This window comes from Delphinus delphis, chromosome 9, assembly GCF_949987515.2.
Source record: "Delphinus delphis chromosome 9, mDelDel1.2, whole genome shotgun sequence".
Lineage (NCBI taxonomy): Eukaryota > Metazoa > Chordata > Mammalia > Artiodactyla > Delphinidae > Delphinus > Delphinus delphis.
The window spans coordinates 106,656,123-106,679,329 of NC_082691.1; the positions used below are offsets into that span (position 1 = coordinate 106,656,123).

General features: G+C 43.7%; 1 protein-coding gene and 1 non-coding gene across 2 annotated transcripts in view; both read right to left on the reverse strand.

The window, feature by feature from the left end:
• Positions 1–23,207, reverse strand: part of NCAPG2 (non-SMC condensin II complex subunit G2) — a 61,841-nt gene that overhangs the window by 29,657 nt on the left and 8,977 nt on the right. Inside the window, exons 7-15 of the mRNA XM_060020089.1 lie at positions 21,201–21,295; positions 18,790–18,859; positions 16,363–16,449; positions 13,569–13,664; positions 12,803–12,928; positions 7,393–7,572; positions 6,170–6,322; positions 1,843–2,065; positions 1,566–1,669 (exon numbers count right to left, since the gene is read on the reverse strand). Coding sequence (XP_059876072.1) covers positions 1,566–1,669; positions 1,843–2,065; positions 6,170–6,322; positions 7,393–7,572; positions 12,803–12,928; positions 13,569–13,664; positions 16,363–16,449; positions 18,790–18,859; positions 21,201–21,295 — 1,134 coding nt within the window. The remainder of the gene's footprint in view (positions 1–1,565; positions 1,670–1,842; positions 2,066–6,169; positions 6,323–7,392; positions 7,573–12,802; positions 12,929–13,568; positions 13,665–16,362; positions 16,450–18,789; positions 18,860–21,200; positions 21,296–23,207) is intronic.
• Positions 19,989–20,095, reverse strand: LOC132431428 (U6 spliceosomal RNA). Its single transcript, XR_009520734.1, has one exon. It is a non-coding gene; the product is annotated as a U6 spliceosomal RNA (small nuclear RNA).

The following is a 23,207-nucleotide window of genomic DNA, read 5'->3' on the forward strand; positions in this document are numbered from 1 at the left end:
AACAAATGGGACCTTATGAAACTTAAAAGCTTTTGCATAGCAAAGGAAACCACAAACAAGACCAAAAGACAGCCCTCAGAATGGGAGAAAATATTTGCCAATGAAGCAACTGACAAAGGATTAATCTCCAAAAGTTATAAGCAGCTCATGCAGCTCAATAACAAAAAAACAAACAACCCAATCCAAAAATGGGCAGAAGACCTAAATAGATATTTCTCCAAAGAAGATATACAGATTGCCAACAAACACATGAAAGCATGCTCAACATCACTAATCATTAGAGAAATGCAAATCAAAACTACAATGAGGTATCACCTCACACCAGTCAGAATGGCCATCATCAAAAAATCTAGAAACAATAAATGCTGGAGAGGGTGTGGAGAAAAGGGAACACTTGCACTGTTGGTGGGAATGTGAATTGGTACAGCCACTCTGGAGAACAGTATGGAGGTTCCTTAAAAAACTACAAATAGAACTACCATATGACCCAGCAATCCCACTACTGGGCATATATCCTGAGAAAACCATAATTCAAAAAGAGTCATGTACCACAATGTTCATTGCAGCTCTATTTACAATAGCCCGGAGATGGAAACAAACTAAGTGTCCATCATCGGATGAATGAATAAAGAAGATGTGGCACATATATATGATGGAATATTACTCAGCCATAAAAAGAAACGAAATTGAGCTATTTGTAATGAGGTGGAGAGACCTAGAGTCTGTCATACAGAGTGAAGTAAGTCAGAAAGAGAAAGACAAATACCATAGGCTAACACATATATATGGAATTTAAGGAAAAAAAATGTCATGAAGAACCTAGGGGTAAGACAGGAATAAAGACACAGACCTACTAGAGAATGGACTTGAGGACACGGGGAGCGGGAAGGGTAAGCTGTGACAAAGCGAGAGAGAGGCATGGACATATATACACTACCAAACGTAAGGTAGATAGCTAGTGGGAAGCAGCCGCATAGCACAGGGAGATCAGCTTGGTGCTTTGTGACCGACTGGAGGGGTGGGATAGGGAGGGTGGGAGGGAGGGAGATGCAAGAGGGAAGTGATATGGTAACGTATGTATATGTATAACTGATTCACTTTGTTATAAAGCAGAAACTAACACACCATTGTAAAGCAATTAAAATATATATATATATATATATATATATATATATATATACAGAAGCTTAAGGTGAAGAAAACTGGGAAAAGAGTGTCAGCAATAATAATTTTTCCTTTGTATTAAATCCTACTCAAACTCCACAGTGAACTACAAAGGATACACAGAAATTCTTTCTAGAAAATTACTTATGATCCTCCAAAATAATTAGGTGAAGTATCAGCACTAAAGGAATAAGTAATTTTATTGCTAAGGTTACGGCTTGTGGAAATAACACCTCTGCCTTGTTGCCCTGCCCTTCTCCCGCGGGAGAAGCACCCGTCCGGGTCCCCACCCCCGTGGCCCCGACCCCGTCCGCGTGGCCCTGTTCCCGTCCCCGTCCCCGTGGCCCAGGCCCCAGCCCCATGGCCCCAAGGCGGCGCCGGGCAGCGGCGGCTCGACTCACGCTCACGTTCTCCTTCCCTGGCTCCTCACTGCCCTCCCCGCATGCACTCAGAGCCCTCCGGATGCAGGCGTTCAAGCAGTGGCGAATCACATGAATCAGCTTTGCTAAAATGTGCGAGACAACCAATAATTAATTTACGTGTATCTTCAACAAAATTTTCTAACACTGAAATTATAATCCCAAATAATTAAAGTGTTACTTTACGGGAACTCATTAAGAACCACACTGAGCACGAAGCAAACACGCCAGGCTCACGGCGTGGGGCGGGGCTGGGTACCTATGTTGGTACAGGCCGTGTGCTCGTGCGCGTGCTGGTAGAACCTCCGCGCAGCCGCATGGTTCATCTGCAGCAGCGTCACGCAGCGCTCGCACCACACCTCCTCGGGCTGGTTCACGGGCAGGAAGGAGTTGAAGATAAGGCCCACCAGGCGCCGAGTGACGGGCAGAGAGTCCGACTCCAGACGGACCAGAATGTGCTCCATGGGGCATATTTTCCAAAACTGTGGATAAAGCACATGTGCAGAAGGAGAGTATAATCAAAAAGGAACTAATTTCTACATTCAAGGAAATTCATCTCAAATGATTATACCAGAATCTGTGACTCTTCTGTAGACAAATTAAAATAAACCCGTATTTTAAAAACCACTGACACATAAGGCAGATAAGCACAAGGCTGCTGGGATTAATTATAATCCATCAGGACCATCAGTGGACCCTCAAATGACAGTTATGATTATCAGTCTAATAATTTTAAAATTTCCTAAAACACCACAACTTTGGGCCCATTAATATGAAAAGTGAATTTAAACATCTACAACAGGTTTGGCACAGAAAGCTAAAGTGAGTCTCCCGTTTCCCACCTCGGACACAGAGCCACCCCTCACGGTCACCCCTCCCGCCCTCTACTGAGTGCTGCCCGGGTGGCCACAGGCCTCCTCGAGCCGCCTCACAGCCACTGCCCACACCTGCACACGGCAGGACTGTCATGCTGCCCCTCAGCGTAAAAGCATCAAAGTCGTCCACTGCCCACAGAAAAGGGCCAAACTTCTCAGCAAGAAATGCAAAACAAGGGGAAACACCACAGAATAATGGAAATAAAATAGACTCTGACGGTACAGTGTTCAAATCCTGTCTCTGTCACTTGTGCAAACACTTAACACTCATCTGTGTAAGGGGGACAGCACCACTGACACAGACTTTCCTCAAGGACCTGGTTCTCATGACCGTCCCCTCTCTCCAGGACTTCCAGTGGACCTTTCTCATCAGCACTTAAGTATGCTCCCCGGTCTCCTCCCCCCCACCCCCCACCCAGGGACCGGTTCCCGCCAGCTGCCCGCCCCCCGCCAGCTGCCCGCCTGGCCCTGTCCTCACTCCCACGATACCTCAGTCCACCCTCCAGGTCAGAAGGACCTTGCGCATTCAGACAAACATACTCCCCCTCTCCCGAGGAAATGTCTGAGCATCCGACACTACGACCGTTCCCCGACATGCTCCCGGAACACTTCCATGCGCACACTTGGTGTTTCTGAAATAGTCACTGTAGTAAAGACAAGTGCCGCCCGACAGCCATGCCACCAGCTGAGTGTCAACCCCGGAGCGGCCGGCACAGTGACAGACAGATCCCAAGAGGGAAACCGAGGCACTCAGGAGACCAGGGGCTTCTCAAGCCTCAATACCTCGCAGAGTTCAGACCTGCTGAAACCAATATACCCAAGAAACACTGTAGGTCACAGCACTGAGACTGGATCGAGGAGCAGTGCCTAAAAGAGAGGGTTTTCACATTGGAAAGGTTGGCTCCTGAGCCCTCATGGAGACCAGACGACCTTGAACAGAAACTAGCGATCGGCACTTACACCAAATGCCAAGGTTCCACGGGTTTTTCTTGCAGTGAACATTCCCCGCAAGTCTGCCTTTCCAGAAACTCCCCATTTTAACCTATTTTTCTTTGATTCACTTTTTCTAAAATAAAATGAAGAACAATTCTGATTAGTTTAGGGTTCTTCAATTACCTGAGGTTTTATTTTATCTAAACATACTACCCACAGGTTGATATTAACATCAGACAAGACCATAAACAAAATTGCTAACTGGTGTTTCATTCCTAATGTTAAAAATAATTGCATAGGGGCTTCCCTGGTGGCACAGCGGTTAAGAATCCACCTGCCAATGCAGGGGACACGGGTTCAAGCCCCGGTCCGGGAAGATTCCACATGCCGGGGAGCAACTAAGCCTGTGTGCCACAACTACTGAGCCTGCGCGCTTTAGAGCCCGCGAGCCGCAACTACTGAAGCCCGCGCGCCTAGAGCCCGTGATCCGCAACAAGAGAAGCCACAGCAATGAGAAGCCCGTGCACCGCAATGAAGAGTAGTCCCCGCTCGCTGCAACTAGAGAAAGCCGCGCGCAGCAACAGAGACCCAACGTAGCCAAAAATAAAATAAATAAAATTAATTAATTAAAAAATAATAACTGCATATTTAAAAAAACCATTTTTTTTAATAAAGACATTTCAATATTAGTAACTGTTGATTTGGCCTAAATCTCAGGTATACAATACTAAAAATGTAGAATTTCGAAACCAACAGTAAACAACTTGAAACCCCTAGCACTGACAATGAAAATTATAAACAGAAGCCTACTTAACGAAGTTGGTAACTGCCCCTTGGCCACAGGACATAATTTTATCTAATCAGCTTTAATTCTCTACCATGTCATCGTGCCCAGGGCCTTCGCACATAAGATGTGGCTCCTAGATCCTGAGTGCAGCACTGCCAGCATTCACCAAGGAAAGTAAGGAGGTATATATACCCCTCACTCCTTCAAAGCAATATGTAGGGGGCCAGGCTGCGCCAACGTGCGCTAACAACGCAAGCACGGCCAGTGTCAGACACTGCAGTGGCACACTACCTGTCACGCCAACCTGCTGGATGATCGACCCCCTTCCTGTTAGCTGCCTCTCCACAGGCCTGTCAATCTCTGACCTTGATTTTCAAGGAGAATTAGCTGGTGCGCCCATAACAAACCTTTCCAGAGACCTCACAGCTAAATCACGCTCTGCCTTGCTTGTGCAAGCCAAGGATTGACATGAAAGAACCACCTCATTAAAACATTACTCTTCCTTTTCTGCTCTTACTACTCCCCCAAACCCCAAACTCTCCAGTCAGACATTTTGTCCAGGTCTTCCCTGTTCTCCTGGGAAGACCCACAAACCTCAGAACACCTGCTCTGCCCACTGCCTCACCAGCCATCACCTCAGTGATCCTCTGCAAACAGATGCACACTTCAAACAAAACACTAGCGGAAACTCCCGTTTCAGATTCAGAACTACACTTTCAACAGGCTGTTATAACAAAGCCAACCAAAATTGCAGCCAGCCTTTTTATTAACAAAATTGACATGCCGATTCTAAACTTTATATGGAAATACAAGCGCCCCAAACCACCAAGAGCTCTGAAAGAAGAGCAGAGCGGGAGGACACACACTGCAAGACTTCCTGCCAAGCTGCAGTGAGCTCGGAAGTACGGCTCTGGCCTGAGGATGGACAGGCAGAGTCCAGAAACAGACCACACACAAGAAACTGATTTTCAACAAACGTACCAAGGCATTACAACTGGGCATGACGTGGGGTATCTGTACCACATGGGTCACGTAAAATATTCTATTTTTCTCATGAAAAAAGTTCACAGTTCAAAATTTGAAAAGCATAAAATAATGCGTATCCTCTGCAGCGGTAAGGCCTCCCCAGCACCCTGTCTCTAGACATCCAGTCCCCTCCCTTCGCCTCAGAGACTGGTGCCGATTTCCTGTTTTCTGCCAGGGATGTGTGAGCCGTAGCTGGGCAAATGCACACATATGTTCCCCGTCCTATGGAGCCGGCAGACCCTACAGCTCTCCTGCACTCGCTCCCACGCGCCTCGCTGAGTGGCCCTTCCTCCTAAGTGCGCTCCTCTCTGTGGCCGCATGGAAGCATTTCCTGGCACGAGTGCACCCCAGGGCCATGCGCTGACCCTACGCTGACCGACACGTCAGCTTGTTCCCAAATCCTGGGCCTCGACACAACAGCACTTTAAAGTAAATTTCAGAGAGCTACTGTGCAGAGAAGAAAATTCAGTGTTAGCAAATAACAATGCAGAACCTTATAACTAACATTTTTAGCCAAAAGCTGAACAGAACTAGAGTTAAGGGAAAACACTCTCCCCTCAGTAGTTTACACCAAAATGCACACAAACCAACAAATACCTCCTTGCTTCCTCCTGTAAACGTGGGGGGATGGGGGTCTCATACTCACCATTTTCTCAAGTAATATTTTAAGTGCTTACTGTGTGCCAAGCATTTAAATATTTCAACAAAAACTTTCATGTATAGGATAAAAATATAATTTAAGGTGGGGGCTGCTTGCATTAATGTCTTTCAAAAAGAAAACATACATTGACAAAACAAATAAAATTTTATGACACAACCAACTAGTAGAATATACCAGACACCAACTGGTTTAAAATGCAGTCACTGAAACTCTTGGAATTAAAACTGCTTTGTCTTTTTGTTGTTGAAAATAAATGTACTTATATATTTCGTGTCTTAAGTAAGAAAATCTCTGTTCACCTTACCTTAGCAGCCCTCACAGCCTTAACTTTCAGCAGCATATCAACAAAAGCCACTCTCACTTTCTCCGAATTGTCATGGAGACAGTACTTTAACGCTGGCAGAAGTTGCTCTAGTAACGGGTGGCTTAATTTATTATCCAAAATTATCGGCAGGCACTACAAGAAAGGAGAAAGATAAACAGTTCAAAATTAGAACATAAACCACGAAAAGTTCCGGTAAGAAAAATTCAGTTCCATCTTTACTAAAACTACTAGTGAAATACACATACCCACAGAAAGTAACTCTTTTCTAACCTCTTCATACAAAAAGCATATTTTAATGAATGAGTATGGCTTCAGTGCCTGATAATCAGCTCATCCCTTGCTTCATTCAAACAAGCCTGAAGTAGTTACAAAATAATTTTTCGGTGCTTTCTCTGAACTACACTTTAAAGGGTTTTATTACAGTTGAAAGAAACCAGAGGACCCTGATGGAGAGGCCCCAAAGCTGGAGTCCATGAGTCCTTTTAGGTTCTCTTAACATCCCAGATTCCCTGTATTTCCTGACTCGATGCTGCATGAAAACGAGGGGGCACAGGGCCCGCACGGCTGTGCCCACAGCTCACACAGGCGTCCGCGAGGCGGCGCAAGCTCAGGCCAGACACGCACGTCTGAAGAGCTCACGCACTCCACCACCTTCTCTTTCCATCTCTTAGGATATACATTTTTATGAGACTTTATATTTTAAAGATCACTGAAATGTTTACAGATGAGCTGATAAATGTCCTGGATTTGCTTCAAAGTAATGGTGTGTGTGGGACAATGGCTGCAGCTACAGTGAAACAAGAGCAGGTGCACCCTGAGAGCTGCTGAAGCTGGGTGATGGACAAAGAATATTCTGTAGGCTCTTACTTAAAGTGCATAGAGTGACACACAGTACACACACAAAGCCCATTCTAATGTATAAAAACGTTAAACAATTTTAAATACACGCAGCTACTACTCTAAAACGCTATGCCCTCCCCCCAACACATACACTAAAAACTAGTATTATTTCAAGTAGACTATTTTTTTAGAAACCACTTTTCTTTTGTTTTTTTAAAAGGTTACTTTGGATATACAACGAAAATGTCAATAATGCTATATTTATGGAGTAGGGCTATGGGTGATTTCTAAATTATTCTTTCTCTGTATTTGAGAACTATTCTACAATAAACAGGCATTGCTTATATAATTTAAAACCTTACCTTAAAGACAGAACAGCGCACGTCAGCAGAGCTCGTGTCAAACGCCAGCTCCTCAGTTACTTTCTTGAGAAGGTCAATAAGAATGGTCGGAGGCAACATCTCCCAGTATTTGGAAGTTATTTTACAAACACCAAGGATCCCTGTGGAACGGACCATCGGATAAGGATCTTCTAAAAGGCTCTATAAGTACAGGAGGGAAAGAGCCTTAATTATCTTATATTAGTTCGTTTTTTATCAATATTGGCTTTACACACGGGCACAGTGGGCAGTCACAACCTAACAGACGTTTCAAGTCATAGAGTCACACACAGACTCGGGGATCTTCAGTTTCTTGTCGTTTCTGCAGCCGAGTGTTTAAGGACATCCAGACGCAGGTTGTGCCTTACTTGCCAACTCTGTCTGCTGGACTCTGCTGACAGCAGGGCCCCCGACACAGGCCCTGCCATGCAGAGGGACACTCAGGGACTTCGGTCAGTCCTGTGAGACACAACCTATTAAACCACTCTCATGAATTTCCAAAATGCTGTAATGCACTAAGCCCAGAATAAAGGGACCCTGCTTGTAAAGAACCGATCCAGGCAGTGGGCGTCCGGGGTTGCTAACAACATTGAGTGGCGACGACGTTATGCACCCCTGATGGACGGACACAACAGCCGTGGAGCATCTAACACAACAAACGTGACCCCAGTCAACTCTCTGTTTAACCAACTTACAGGAAATACAAAGGGCAGAGGCACGTATCAGTGACAAGCAGGCTAGGTTCTGTGGGAAATGAGAATAATTGGGCTTCCTCAACAACAACAAAAGCAAGCAAAATAGAAAGAACAAAAGAGAGAGGGAGAGGGAGTGACTGCTAAGTGGGAACTGATCGTCCAAGAGATGAACACACACCGGCCGACCACAACACAGGTCTCATCCGGACACAGACTCAAACAAAACTGGAAAAAACATCACTGAAATGTCACTGAAAAACAATGACTGGATATTTGATGACATCAAAGAATCACGATTCACCTTACTTTAGTTGTGCCAGTGGTAGGATTATGCTTTAAAAAAGGGTCCCTGGGGCTTCCCTGGTGGCGCAGTGGTTGAGAGTCCGCCTGCCGATGCAGGGGACACGGGTTCGTGCCCCGGTCCGGGAAGATCCCACGTGCTGTGGAGCGGCTGGGCCCGTGAGCCGTGGCCGCTGGGCCTGCGCGTCTGGAGCCTGTGCTCCGCAGCAGGAGAGGCCACAACAGTGAGAGGCCCGCGTACCGCAAAAATAAATAAATAAATAAAAATGAAAGTAAAAAGGGTCCCTGTCTTTTAGGGATACCTACTGAAGTAATTAGAGTTGAAATGCTTGCTCAGATCTGCTTCAAAACAGGGAAGAGGAAACCAAGTGGGCCCAGGTCAGTATCACCGGGACTGTCTGGGGGCACATGGGGTTCACTGTACAAGGCCCTCTACTGCTACATGTGAAACTTTCTAATTCAAAGTTTAAAAACAAAAATAACCCTTACTCCATGACTAGACCAAAAGAAGGCCGAGCTGGGGATGAGTAAGTACTTCCTTCCTCTCCTCCCTGGCGGTGTTGCAAACACCAAGGGGTCCTGCGGGAAAGAGCAAGCAAGGGACCGCTCCACATACCGCAGGACAGAGGGCTGCAGGCGGACCCTGCTGAGCCCACACAGAGCTCAGACCAGCCCCAGCCCAGGGTCAGGACTCAGCGGACACAGGGCAGCTCGGGCGTAAGCGACCTGCCGGGAAGGTCTCGAAACAGACGCTGGGGGCCAGGTTCACAGGAGAGCCAACAATAACTCCACAACCTCCATGAGAAAGAAGAAAGGAGAGGACGCCACGCAGCAGGAAAGACCCCTCCTTCCCCACCCAGGGACGGTGCGCACCAGCTGGCCTGTTCCTCACGCAGAGCCCAAGGGGAACCCCGTCTGCTGACAAGCCCTGTGCATGGATGAAAAACCACGGCCAACTCAGCAGACAAGGAAGAAGCTACTAATACTCAGCTCTGCACAACCAGAGAAAACCCAGGCCAGCTGCCTCTTCAACCCAATCCTTTATTCAAAATAGGGATGGAAAAGTGAAGACGACAGGTCACTTGAGAAAACAGTGAGGAAAAAAGATAAACTAAATAAAATAAAAAACAGAAGAGAACATTAGGAATTCACAGGTTTTAAGGCTTTTGTTTTCTATGAATTACTTCCAACATTATTCCTCAAAAATAATTCTGGATAATCACCTTGCAACACACAGTCCCACAGGAGTCAGGGCCCACATCTGCGTCTCCAATCAATCACACTGTCACCAAGACGAGGGCACTTGACTTGTAAAGCGGTTTCTATGAGGAGAACCACTGCACCTCCCAAACCACAGGCATGCATGGAGGCCTCGATCTGCCACCTCCAACAAGGCCTCCCTCCACTCCAGCTGGAGAAACAGCAGAGCAGAAAGCGTGCAGGACACAGGGTCAACGCTGCCCTCACTTCCTGGACTCCCCCCACCCCGTCCACCCCACAAGACTTGCTGCCACCTACTCAGGCCCTGATCCAGCAGCGTCATGAACTCACCACCAACCCACAGGCCAGACTGGCCCATGCCTATCCCTGTGTGGTCCACAGGGCGTGAGAATGGTTTTTCACTTCTGAATGGTTGGTAAAAGGAATAATATTCTGTGACACGAGACTATTACATGGAATTCACACTTTGGTGTCTGTGGATTGGTTTCATTGGAACAAGCCACCCCTGCTCCTCCCTGTACACGTGTGGCCGCCTTTGTGCCACAGCGGCAGATGGGACAGCTATGACCACGTGGCCCACAGACCTAAAATCACTTCTGTCTGGTCCTCTACAGAAACAACTCCTGCTCTTAACTACTACTGTTATTAACTTAACTACTACATTGCCCTGCTTCATAAAAGAAGTTAGAAACAAACAGACACTGGAAAGTAGAAAAGAAAAAGATTAAGAAGGTTCCCTTTGTCTAAGATTCAAACCAATGGACTGAATTGCATGCTACAGCAGCAGAAAAAAATCAAAAGATAAAGGAAAACATCCTTAAAGTTTCAGATACCCTCGACACTAGAAAACAATACAAAATATTTTGGCAGTCCTGGAATAAAATGATTTTGAATACAAAATTCTCGACCTGGACAAACTGTAAACTGTCACAGAAAAATAAAGAACATTTTAGGGCTCAAACAGTTAGAGGCACCTGCCTCCCCAAGGACGCCCTGCGGCAAGGTAGGACCCACCGAGACTCTCTCGGCTCTCACACTCGCTGGCTACCATCACCCCCTCAGCACGTTCACTGCACTTCCGAAGGTGATTCCAGGCTTCCAGAGGACCTGCTGCTTACACATGAGCCTTTCCCTATCAGTTTTCATCCCAAACAAGACTTAGAGTGGAAAACCTGTTATTGCTGTTTTAAATATGTTTTGACAGTGACATCTCATTTTTCTTAGATTGTTGACTAAGTTTTGCTACCTGAAAAACATAACCCTGTCTCCACTAAGACATATGCAACTTTAAAAACTAACTATAACATGTACATGTATAATATGTACATGTTATATTATACATGTACATGCATAACATGTTTTCTACAACCTACCATTTTTTTAATTTAAAGGAATTATTTAGAATTTAATATTTCTTGTTCTGAAAAAAAAACACTTAAGTGACTTTGACAATCTTTTAGTGCTTTTCTTTCCTTAAATTCGAACAAAATAGCATGCAATAATTTTTATTTTTTAAATAGTTAATAAAACAAATACAAAACTCACCGTGATTAATCCGAATATAGACTGCTCTGAGTTATAGAGGACTGTGTGTGACAGTTACAACCCTTTACATATTTTAATGTCCTTTTGTACAGCTATAACCACTGTCATCTTAGGGCTAGGGATTGAGCTAAATGCTTTATACACAAATTTTCACTGAAACCTCATCACAATCCTATAAAATATTATTCCCAGATTTAAAGAAGAACCAGGACTAGAGAGAGAGGAAGTAATTTGAAAGAGATCAGACTTCTTAGGTGGGAACCGGCATTCGGAACAAAATGCCTGACCCCACGCTAATCACTGTGCAAACTGCCATCTGCGGGCTGACAGGTGGCCCCAGTCCTGCAACGTCGTCCTCGTATACAGTCAGGTCAGCGGCTGGGGCCAAGCAATCACTGTAGGCAAGTAACACAACGGGTCCAATGTAGGAGGGGTGGGAGCTGGGCCACCGCCACACACTCCATCTTTGCATTCAAATGCAGAGACTTAAACACTCAGGCAAAAACAGAGGTGGTTCATAGATTGGACACCTGCATTAAAAAGAGCAAAAGTTTTTTTCATAGTTTTATGGCTAAAAGCTACCAAAATCTAGTTTTGGTTTGCCCAACAACATCTTTCCACAAAATTAACCATGATCCTCAAAGGGACTTGTAAATAAACATACATGTAGGTGAGGCACACATGGCAAAATACTAATGACTGTCCATTTTAGGGGTGCGTGTGTCTGTGTGTGTGGCTGGGTGTTTATGCATGTATATGTGAATGCACATATGTGAATGCATGTGAAGAGGTAAGTAGACACATACTCATTATACTATTATTTCAACTTTCTGCATGTCTGAGATTTTTCATAGGAGATCAGAAAACAAACAAACCAGAGGAAGTTTTTAGGGCTGCTACGGGTAACCATCACCATGGCATTTTTGCTATCACCTCCTAAAATGTTATTCTACTAACTAGGACAATAAGTAATATTTCTTAGCTTGTGTCAGGAGACCCTGCAAATGTAAAGGGCTGTAGAGAAAGAAGCAGAGGCTCACACTCTCCCACCAGGTGAAAAGATTCGAGACACCCCTTGGAAATAAATGTCGCATCCTGATGTCCTAACGTCTCATTCGAAAAGTCAGTCATCTGAAAAACATCCATTGCAACAGGCGTCACTTGCCTTAAAACATAACCAGTGTGTGTTTGTTCACAACGCTGCCACGCAACTTTACAGCAGGCACTATCACCGTGCCCGCTTCACAGATGAAGACAGAAAAGTCAGTGCCCAAACTTGCCCCAAGCTTCACAGCTATCAGACGAGGGATGGAATCAAACACAGCGTCTGTCCTAACCACTGTTACAATGTCTCTCTGCTAGGGTGACGGGGACAAACGTAAGACGCTTAAAACTACCCACAATAAACGACTAGATGTCCTAGAGGAGACTGAGAGGAAGAGGAAACAGATTACGAGTCCACACTGTCACAGAGGTACCAGGGAGAGAATGGATTTCCTTGAAGAATGTCAAGATCTGGAAAGTCTGCCATGTGGGGTCAGCACAGGGCAGTTACGGGGGGATGGCCAGGACCCACACGAGGCCCAGATAGAGCTGAAGGCTTAAAGAGCTCGACCACATGAAATACATACATAGAGTTCTTCAAATTGTTTCTGAATTTCGCTATCCATCTCAATGGCATTAAAGTTTGGATCCCTAATAGGAAATGCTTCAACAAACAGCAGTGCAGCATTGGACCGGACTTCCGAGTTTCTGGCCTGGAATAGTTGAAAGAAGAGTTTCAGAATCCAAAGAGCGAGCTGACATTCAAAGGCTTCAGTGTAGAATTCCTAAAGTAATGCTTCTAGTGTCTCAGTATAGACTTATCTACAAATTAAAGACAACTGTAACATTTAAACTAACCAAACTTGTGAGACCTTCCTTAAGTGAAGCTGAACTCCCAGCTCCATGTCGACAGATATTAAAAGATGTTTCCTTGCTTCAAAGCCCATCTTGTGTCATTAAGAAACAGTGACCATCATGTCCCGCTCCCAACACCAGAGTCACCTGTGTTGAAAATTACCCGTGTGCTCGTCTGACCACTCCTCAGAGTGCTGTCATCTTGTCCCCCAGTCACCAGCAGGAGGTCCTGAGGACCAGGACGGTACAGCCCAGCTCTGCCGGTTTACTTATTAGCATGTCTACCCTCCTTCCAGCTGTGCAGTCTGCACTAAACCAATTCAGATTCCCAGTTTAAGAAATGCTTTTAATAAAAGAATAAAATATTCACCCGAAATCTCACAGCATTCCCAGCCTCGAGTCTTACTTTTAGTGCCTTACTGCAATTCTGAATTAGAGTACGTGAAACTCAAAAGCATAATTAGCATTCTAAACAGAGAGACTATTGAAGACGTGTACCTTTAATCCTCTCCAAAGGATGGGCTTATATAATCTGTAAAGCATCTCTTCCACTCCCTGCCGAACTTCCTTTTGACGATGAAGATAACTCAGCACCTAAGAGCCAAGAACAGAAGAACAGAATGGTAACATTGGTGTTTTCAAAAAAGCATCTAAGATCCTACTTTGAGGAAACAACAGGGAGCATAGGCTGCACCTTATTCATAAGTCTTGACAAATCTTTCTAACAGGAACCACAGTGGAAAGACATGCTGACAGCACGGAACATGGAAATCATGCAAAAGGCATCTATGGTGGAGAGAAAGACCCACGGCCTTGGGCTGTACAAAGGTTTGGGTTCCAGCTTCTACTCTTCTACCAGTAGCCACAAAACCTCATAAAAAGTCACTTACACCTCTGACCTTCAGGGTCAAATGAAAAAGGAGTCAGCCTAAGTGCTTTCTACAACCCATTCTGATTCTACAATGCACTGGCTACAACCGTCTTTTGTTTTAAGAACCTATATTGGGCATTCAAAAACAGGATATACAGTCAGCCCTTCATATCCACAGATTCTGCATCTGTGGATTCAACCAAGCCTGGATAGAAAATATTTGGAAAAAAAAAAAATTCCAGAAAGTTTCAAAGCAAAACTTGAATTTGCTGCGTACTAGCAACTATTTACATAATAGTTACATAGTATTTACAACTATTTACACTGTATTGGTTACTGTAAGTAATCTAGAGATGATGTAAAGTGTACGGGGATGTATAAGGCTCTGGAGCATCCGTGCATTTGGTACTCAATCCCCCGCAGATCCCGAGGGGTGACTTTATCTCAAACAGGTGTCACTGCCTAGTGATCCTTTCCAGGAGAAACTTAACTTAGATGTCAAGTTCATCCCCAAACTCATGGATAATCAGAAAACACACTGCTCTTTTAGCTCCATCCCTTTGTTCTCTTCTACTCCCTTTTTAACCAGCCAGAATCTTCCAGCAACTCTTCACAGACTCCTGCCCCCAACAACAATCAATGTTGCCTTTTTCCTTAATTCACAACTCTTGGAGCTAAAATTATATTAATGAAAAATGGAAAAAAATTTTAAATTAGGCTATAAAACTACAGACTATACTTTAAGCAAACTTGAATCAATTTTGCCCTAAAAACTACAATCTGGGGATTATTTTTTTCTGATTGTTAATTTTTCATTTAGGAGATTTTAGTCTATCATTTGTCTTTCTGTGTACAATATTAATTTGTTATCAATGGTATACTCACTTCATAGAAAGCTTTTAAACAGCTGTACTGAGATACAATTCACATACCATAAAAGTCACTCTTTTAAAGTGTATATAGTTCAGTGGGGTTTAGTATATTCAGAGTTGTGCAACCATTACTACTACCTAATTTTAGAAGATTTTCATCAACGATATGACGATTTCTTACTTTCAAATGACTCCTAAGGTATTTCCTGAAGCTTCTTTCAATATAGCAATAAAATGACTTATCAGGTAAATTTGATATTTATCAAAAAAAGGATTTGAGAAAGAAGCTATAATGTGTTATAAGCAGTAGGAACAATTACTTGGAGTCCAGGAATACATTTCATTTGAAAAGTGAAATCTAATATTCTGCCTTTCAATTCCTTCTGTGCATTTTTCCATAAATTTAACAAATGATGATACCTATACTTATAATACCTTAATCACTCACACTATCACAGCAGAAAATCAGGTATGAAAAAGTCTTTAGTTATTTGGTCCAAGAGTGAAGCAACTACACCACACATCTGTACAGTTTAACATGACGTTATTCTTTATGATTAAATAGAATCTGAAACGCCAAATCATACACATGAAGTAAGTGACCCCAACTGTCCTACAGCTTATGAAGCACCTGGGGCTGTGTGTGTGCTGGGGGCTTGGAAGGGGCACGTGGATATATTTATCCCTGGTTCTTTATCTTTGGATAATGCAAAGTAAATCATCAAAAACATAAAAGAAATGTTTTTTGTCCATTCAAACTTAATATAATTAGTAAATTTACGTCCTACAAATAATAGTTTCACTATACAAAAAAATGAAGAGGTAGCCTTTCTTCCCTTAGCTTGACACACAGTTGCCAAGACTAACAGAAAGCAAAGAAGGCGTCGCCCCTGGATTAGGGCACTGACCAGCACCACAGACCAGACCTTCCAATTCCTTCCCCAGGGTCACTGTGATCAGCCAACTCCTGTCAGTGTAAAAACCACACTGACAGCAGAGCCCTGTTTAGTCAGTCCAGGGTCACTGTGATTAGCCAACTCCTATCAGTGTAATAACCACACTGACAGCAGAGCCTTGTTTAGTCAGATCACGCACAACATGAGGATAAAATCCATATCCAAATTCTGAGACTACCTTTTAAAAATAAAATTGTATCAAGAGAAACTATCACAGCATTTACTCAATTTGGTTTGCAGAATACAAAGTGGAAATGTAATGTATGAGAGTAAATAACAAAAGATAATCTTGAATAGCCTTTCTTGGAAACAGTGGTAGCGGCAGTAAGGAAGTGACGATTCTATGCATTTTTATGTCGAATAATTCAATTAAAGTTGTTTGAATAAAGTTCTGACGTCTTAATTGTAGACCTTTGTTTTCCTAATCAAAACTTTGGTGGCAGGGTAAAAGTCCCAGGTTCCAAGTATCAAGATTCCGAGAAATCCTTTTAACGGATGCCTGTGAAAGCTTAACAAAATTTCACAAAAACAATTATCTGAAAACAAAAAAGATGAGACATGATTTTCAAAAGTGCTGTGAGAGTGTGGCTCACCTCGCGCACTCTGGTGTGCACTGGAGACTTCCGAGGAAGGTGGACCCCATGGTACAAGAAGTCCTGGATGCAGCCATTTTCGATGGCCTGCAACGACACCGAACGCGAGAACTTGGGTGAGTGCATTCCCACAGACGGCAGGACAGGCATTACAGTGGTTAGAGCACAAAAGGACCGTCTGATCTGTTCATCTTCTATTTCATGAGGGAAAAAGCCTGGATCCTTTCATCAGAGCTTTTCGACTTTAAGTCTACACCTCTTAGAATTCCTTTCATCTTCATATACCAAAGAGAACTTTTAGTTTCCTTTGTCTTATTTGATGAAATATCACATTTGTGCTAAATAGCAGGGCACTGGAGCCTGGTTCAAGCCAGACAGGGCTCAGAGACTGAGGGGGGCCGGGGAGCACCCTCTCCTGAGTCATCCTGATAATCTCAGAAGACTGGATATGTTCCAAGAGCCCCCCCAGAACAGACAATGAACTACCTCTAAGGTGGGGGCCATGATTCCAAACTGACCAAAACACCACCTTTCAGGGCTGCCACAGAGAGGGGCGGGGCAGGGGCGGGGATGTGGCAGCTCCTCGTTCAAGCCAGGACTGTGAAGGCCTGGTGTGTTAGCCTGCATTCTGCCTCCATACCCAGGATTCCGTGGTTTTAGGGAAGGAGATAAGGAAAATTTGCTACTAACATTTTTACCTCTTCTCCATTAACTTTGAACTGTCTGACTTGCGATGACATAGGAGACACACGGCACTGCCAGTCAAGTGTCTGGGCCACAGAAGTTGACCCCTGAGAGCTAACTACCAGAACATGGACATCCTGCAACTGACCCAGGCTTTTCAACATTATCAATGGCAGACATTTTTTTTTAAAGAGAAGAGTGAGGAATGCTCTAAGAGGTTTAAATGCTGTAACAAGCAAATGCAATTGGGAGACTTGCTGGATCCTGATTCCAAAAAAAACTATAAAAAGACATTTTTTAAACAAAGCAGAGAAATTTAAATATGACCCAATTAATTTTTTAAATCCGCAGGAATTATTGTTAATTTTGTGAAGTATGATAATGGCACTGTACAACCATACTTTTTAGAGATGCATACTGAAGTACACATAAATAAGGTGTCACGTCTGGAATTTGCTTTAAAAACTTGAAGGGACAGAGGGAAGAGAGGGAAGGGAGTGAAGCTGAGAAGTACAAATTGCTAGTACTAATTTGGTACAGATCTAGTCAAAATTAACTTTTAAATTACAAACTCCTATTTTTTAAACCACTATTGGAGAAAAGGGGAACAAATACTCCTTCCTGTGAACAAGTTTCATGCAGTAATAAAGCAATGCAAAAAATGCATAACAATTGTCCCAGTTCTGCCATTTCTCCAAAAAATTATACACTGTAAAACTATTCTACAAGTTGTCAGCAGGGGAACAGAAGTGGTAAGTTTTAGTTTTCTAGAAGTAGATGTCAGTGATAGACCCCAGTATAGTTAACCAAAGCTTAAGCTGGGCAGGAGAGCAGAGTGGGCAGAAATCAACTCCAAACATCCGGTGGTTAACCTCCCCTCTCCCCACCTCCACCAGTCCAGGACCTGCTCCCCCAGGAGGAAAGACCCCTTTATGACTTAAGAGTAAAAATTTTACTCTCAGAAGGAAAAAAACACATCTAAGAACCTAGTATGAGAAAAACATAAGGGATATCAGACAAAGACACTTTCTTTTGATTTTTTTCCAAAAGAGCCTGTGAATGTTTAATTGTGACTGTGAATTACACAGCCAGAATGTAGGTGTTATAGTCATTACAGGTTAGCTGTATTCAAACACAGTCTTTAAATTCTCAGATGATGTGAAAGAGGTGGCCAGAGGGTACCGAGGAGCACTGGCCAGAAGAAACAGGACCCAAGCCACAAACACAATTCTAAACTTTCTAGATGCCACATAAAAATCAGAAAAAGGAAAAGGTAAACTTGTTTTAATAATATATTTTGTTTAGCCCAATATATCCAACACACTATCATTTCAACATGCAATCAATATTCTTTTTTAAATAACCACGAGATATTTTACGTTCTTCTTTTCCCACACTGTCTTCCAAGTTTGGTGAGTTTACAGCCCATCTCAGTTTGGACTGGCCACGTTTCAGAGGCCCGGCAGCCACATGTGGCTGGGCACTACAGGTCTAGAGCTGCCAAAATGCCTGGGGCAAAAGTCTTGATTCCACTCAAACTACACAGCACAGTGAGTCACGGGCATCTTGAGGCTGTGCTCAGGCACGGACGTGACCTTGAATGCGCGTGGAGGACGCTCACCATGGGCTTTAGTGTGACAGACAAGCAACAGCACAGGTTTCAAATGGCCCTACTGTAGCTACTTACTTAGTAACCAGAACACAATAAAAACGTTAACATTTCATAAAACGAAAAGGAAATACCTCTAATATTTTCCCTGAAGCCTTTTTCCAAGCTCTGAAATAAACTTCTGCAATGTGTACCATCAAAGATCTAGAAGAAAAAATCAAAAAATTTTAATGCAAGTCAGAAGAATTATATTTTTAATGTGTATCATTTCAGGAACTCTCCTCTCCTAGGGAAGAAGAAACTGTTTTGGACTAGTGCTTTGCAAAACAGAGATATGTTATCCACCTGCAGCAGAAAGTAGAAAACAAAAGTCCAGAGAAGGAGGACTGAAATATCAAACCATTTCTTCCTTCTCAGTCCGGCTTCCCCAGAACTTTATTATTTCCTATAAAACTATGACACATAGCCCAGAACCAAATCCTTAAGTAAAAAGCCTCTAAATATAAGTACACTTTTTGACTTGAAGTCATTTTGGACTTTCCGGACTAGTTCGCTCAGGTACAGGGAGCCCTAAAATACCAGGGTTGACTTAGATCCATAATTAGGAAAATCTGCTGGTTCAACCTAAACATTCTGCAAATGAGGGAACAGGAGAAAGCATTCTAGTAAACAAGCAAAGATCCAGAATCACATCCCGGCTCCATACTTACACAGCTGCCTGATGCAACCAGGCCCACCTCAAGAGTTTGAGGATTCGGTTTTTTTTTTTTAGATTCCATATATATGTGCTAGCATACAGTATTTGTTTTCCTCTTCCTGACTTACTTCACTCTGTATGACAGTCTCTAGGTCCATCCACCTCACTACAAATAACTCAGTTTCGTTTCTTTTTATGGCTAATATTCCATTGTATATATGTGCCACATCTTCTTTATCCATTCATCTGTCAATGGACACTTAGGCTGCTTCCATGTCCTGGCTATTGTAAATAGTGCTGCAATGAACATTGTGATACATGACTCTTTTTGAATTATGGTTTTCTCAGGATATATGCCCAGTAGTGGGATTGCTGGGTCGTATGGTAGTTCTATTTGTAGTTTTTTAAGGAACCTCCATACTATTCTCCACAGTGGCTGTATCAATTTACATTCCCACCGACAGTGCAAGAGGGTTCCCTTTTCTCCACACCCTCTCCAGCATTTATCGTTTGTAGATTTTTTGATGATGGCCATTCTGACTGGTGTGAGGTGATACCTCATTGTAGTTTTGATTTGCATTTCTCTAATGATTAGTGACGTTGAGCATGCTTTCATGTGTTTGTAGACAATCTGTAAAAAATATGGAACACTTCACGAATTTGGGTGTCATCCTTGCACAGGAGCCATGCTAATCTACTCTGTATCATTCCAGTTTTATTATATGCGCTGCCAAAGCAAACACAAGGATTTGGTTTTAAAATGCAGCCTCGGGCTTCCCTCGTGGTACAGTGGTTAAGAATCTGCCTGCCAGTGCAGGGGACACGGGTTTGAGCCCTGGTCCGGGAAGATCTCACATGCCGTGGAGCAGATAAGCTCGTGCACCACAACTACTGAGCCTGCGCTCTAGAGCCTGAGAGCCACAACTACTGAGACTGTGTGCCGCAACTACTGAAGCCCACGTGCCTAGAGCCCGTACTGCGCAACAAGAGAAGCCACCACAATAAGAAGCCCGTGCACCACAACGAGGAGTAGCCCCCGCTCACCGCAACTAGAGAAAGCCCGTGCGCAGCAATGAAGACCCAACGCAGCCAATAATAAATAAATAAGTAAATAAATAAATAAATAAATAAATAATGCAGCCTCCTTCAGCCCCGGAGCAGATTAAGTACTTGGCCGTGAATCCAGCAGATAGCTCCAAATGCTCTCAGGGCCCAGAGGCTGGGAGCTCGTACAAGGGCATGCTTCCAAGCCCCTTCCCCAAGGGCTCTTCCCACCAACCACATAGCTCAGTCCACGGGAAACTGCACAGTGCACATTACGTCCAAAGGTATCAAAAGTGCTAGTGACGTGGGCTTTACTATGATTGAAGCTGAAATTTAACTGGTAAATAATTTGACTATTTAAAGAACTACCACAAAGTAAAATCTTAATTTCAGTGTCACTACGGAAAAAAAATGGTTTCCTATAGCAAGGAAAAAAAATATCCAGTGATACAACAGTACATAATAAATAATAGTTTAAGAGATAATTTTTTAAGCTTCTAATGCATTAATATAATTTAAAAGTCAGGTCACTCGGGCTTCCCTGGTGGCACAGTGGTTGAGAGTCCACCTGCTGATGCAGCGGACACGGGTTCGTGCCCCGGTCCGGGAAGATCCCACATGCCGCGGAGCGGCTGGGCCCGCGAGCCATGGCCTCTGAGCCTGCGCGTCCGGAGCCTGTGCTCCGCAACGGGAGAGGCCACAACAGTGAGAGGCCCACGTACCGAAAAAAAAAAAAAAGTCAGGTCACATAGAAACTTTCAAAACCACACTAAGCACAAAATATTAATTACCCTTAATACTTACTTTTGTAATCCTTGTAACTGGTTTTTAATGGTCCCATGGATCATTTTAATGAAATTTATATTCCAGTTGAAGAGAGAACTAAGAAATCTTCTTCCCTATAAATTAAAAAAATAGAATATAATGTTAAAATTGCAACCAAATAAAAAGTTCCCAGGAACCAAAAAACAAACATTCTTTGAAAGTGTAGTAACACTGAAGTTTGCTACACCCAACAAGGAAGCATCCATACTTCTAAGTTAGAATCTACACACTGAAGCTGCACTCGAGCACAGTGCTTCCGGTGGCAGCCCTGTGTGGGGATGGCGGCGGGAGCCTCGGAGGGACCGAGCTGGGCAGCAGCAGAAGGTGGGAGGCTCCCCGTGGAGGGCGGAGCAGCAGGCACCTCTGGGCTACTCCTATCCGACCACAGGGTGACCCAGATAGCTACCCCACAGCCCAGTAGTCAAGTTAAATGATGCATCAGCACTTCACTCTGGCTCTGTCCTGATGTCTCCACAACCCAAAATCAAAGAATGCTTGAAATCTAGCATCTTGGGGTGGGAATGGAACTGAACATCACTTCATTTCATCTTTTATAAACGACAAAACCGAGGGCTTATGAAGTTAAGAGGCTGAGTATTTGCCAAGGTAGAATCTTCAAATACATATAGTCCCCATATATTATATGTAGTTATAAATGTCATACATATATCATGTAATATTAATTTTTATGCATACTACTAGATTACACATGTGAACCTAAAAAGGAAGATTATATTTACTCTCTACAGGGGGAATAAAATACATCTGCCCAGAGTTTGCCTGTGAAGGGCACCATCACCTTCTCACTGCTACCAGCACACCAGTGTCTGGAGTCCTACAGACACACAACACACTTTGATACAAAAGGCAGGGTAACCATATGCTTGCAACAGGTAAGTTTTTTAAAAAGTATTTACTGGGACTTCCCTGGCAGTCCAGTGGTTAGGACTCTGCGCTCCCAATGCAGGGGGCCCAGGTTCAATACCTGGTCGGGGAACTAGATCCCACATGCATGCCGCAATTAAAGGTCCCACATGTGGCAACTAAGACCCAGTGCAGCCAAATAAACTTTAAAAAAAAGTATTTACTGGAAGTAACTTGCCAGTAGAGTATAGAAGAGATTTCTTGTTTACCAAGAATGACTGGAAACTGACATGACCAAATTAATGACTGATAAGGAAACTAAGTTTAGATATCTTAAATTCAAAAGAGCACATCAATTTAAAAAAAGAGAGAGCTTTAAGACACACGCGTATATATTTATGTCTACACCTGCACATATGTATGTGTGAGACAAGCACACTTCATCCACTGCTATGTATAAGTCAATATAAATAAAGTCTATTTATCTGAATCCACTCGTAACTTCTTTACTCTCCCAAATTTCACAACCCTGGGATACTCAGGGCAGAGGCCATGCATCCAGCGTCTTCCCAACAATGATGATGGGAGAGTAGCAAGAGCACAATCAAGGCACTTCCTGTCCTGCAGGCACTAAAAGCTCTATGAATGGCCTCGTGTGCCGCTCAAGGGAATCCTGGGAGAGGGCACCTGCTGCTCCTATTTTACAGAAGGAAATACTTAGATTGAAAGGAGTGTGATCAAGGTCACCACCTACTCAGTGGACAAACAGGGGTCTGAACACAGCCTTTCTGACCCTGAGAGCTGAAGGTCTTGGCCAGTGTGGCCAGTCATCTGGTACAGCCCTTTAACCTCGCCAGCAGAGACTGTGCGTGGGGAGTGGGCAAACTGGGGTCAAATCCTTCGCTCCCCTGGCCAGTTGTGAGGGTGAAACCTTGAGCAAACTCTTCATTTAGGGCCCCCCCCTCCTCTGGGAGGTCCTTCCCCACACATCCTTCGGGGGGGTGACAACTGCCTCCTTTTGCCTCCAATCAGATCTGTCAGGCCACAAGTAATCAGAAGAAGGCTACATTCTATAATAAAAAAATGGGCTTTGCATCCCCGCATGGAGATACAGTCGATCTA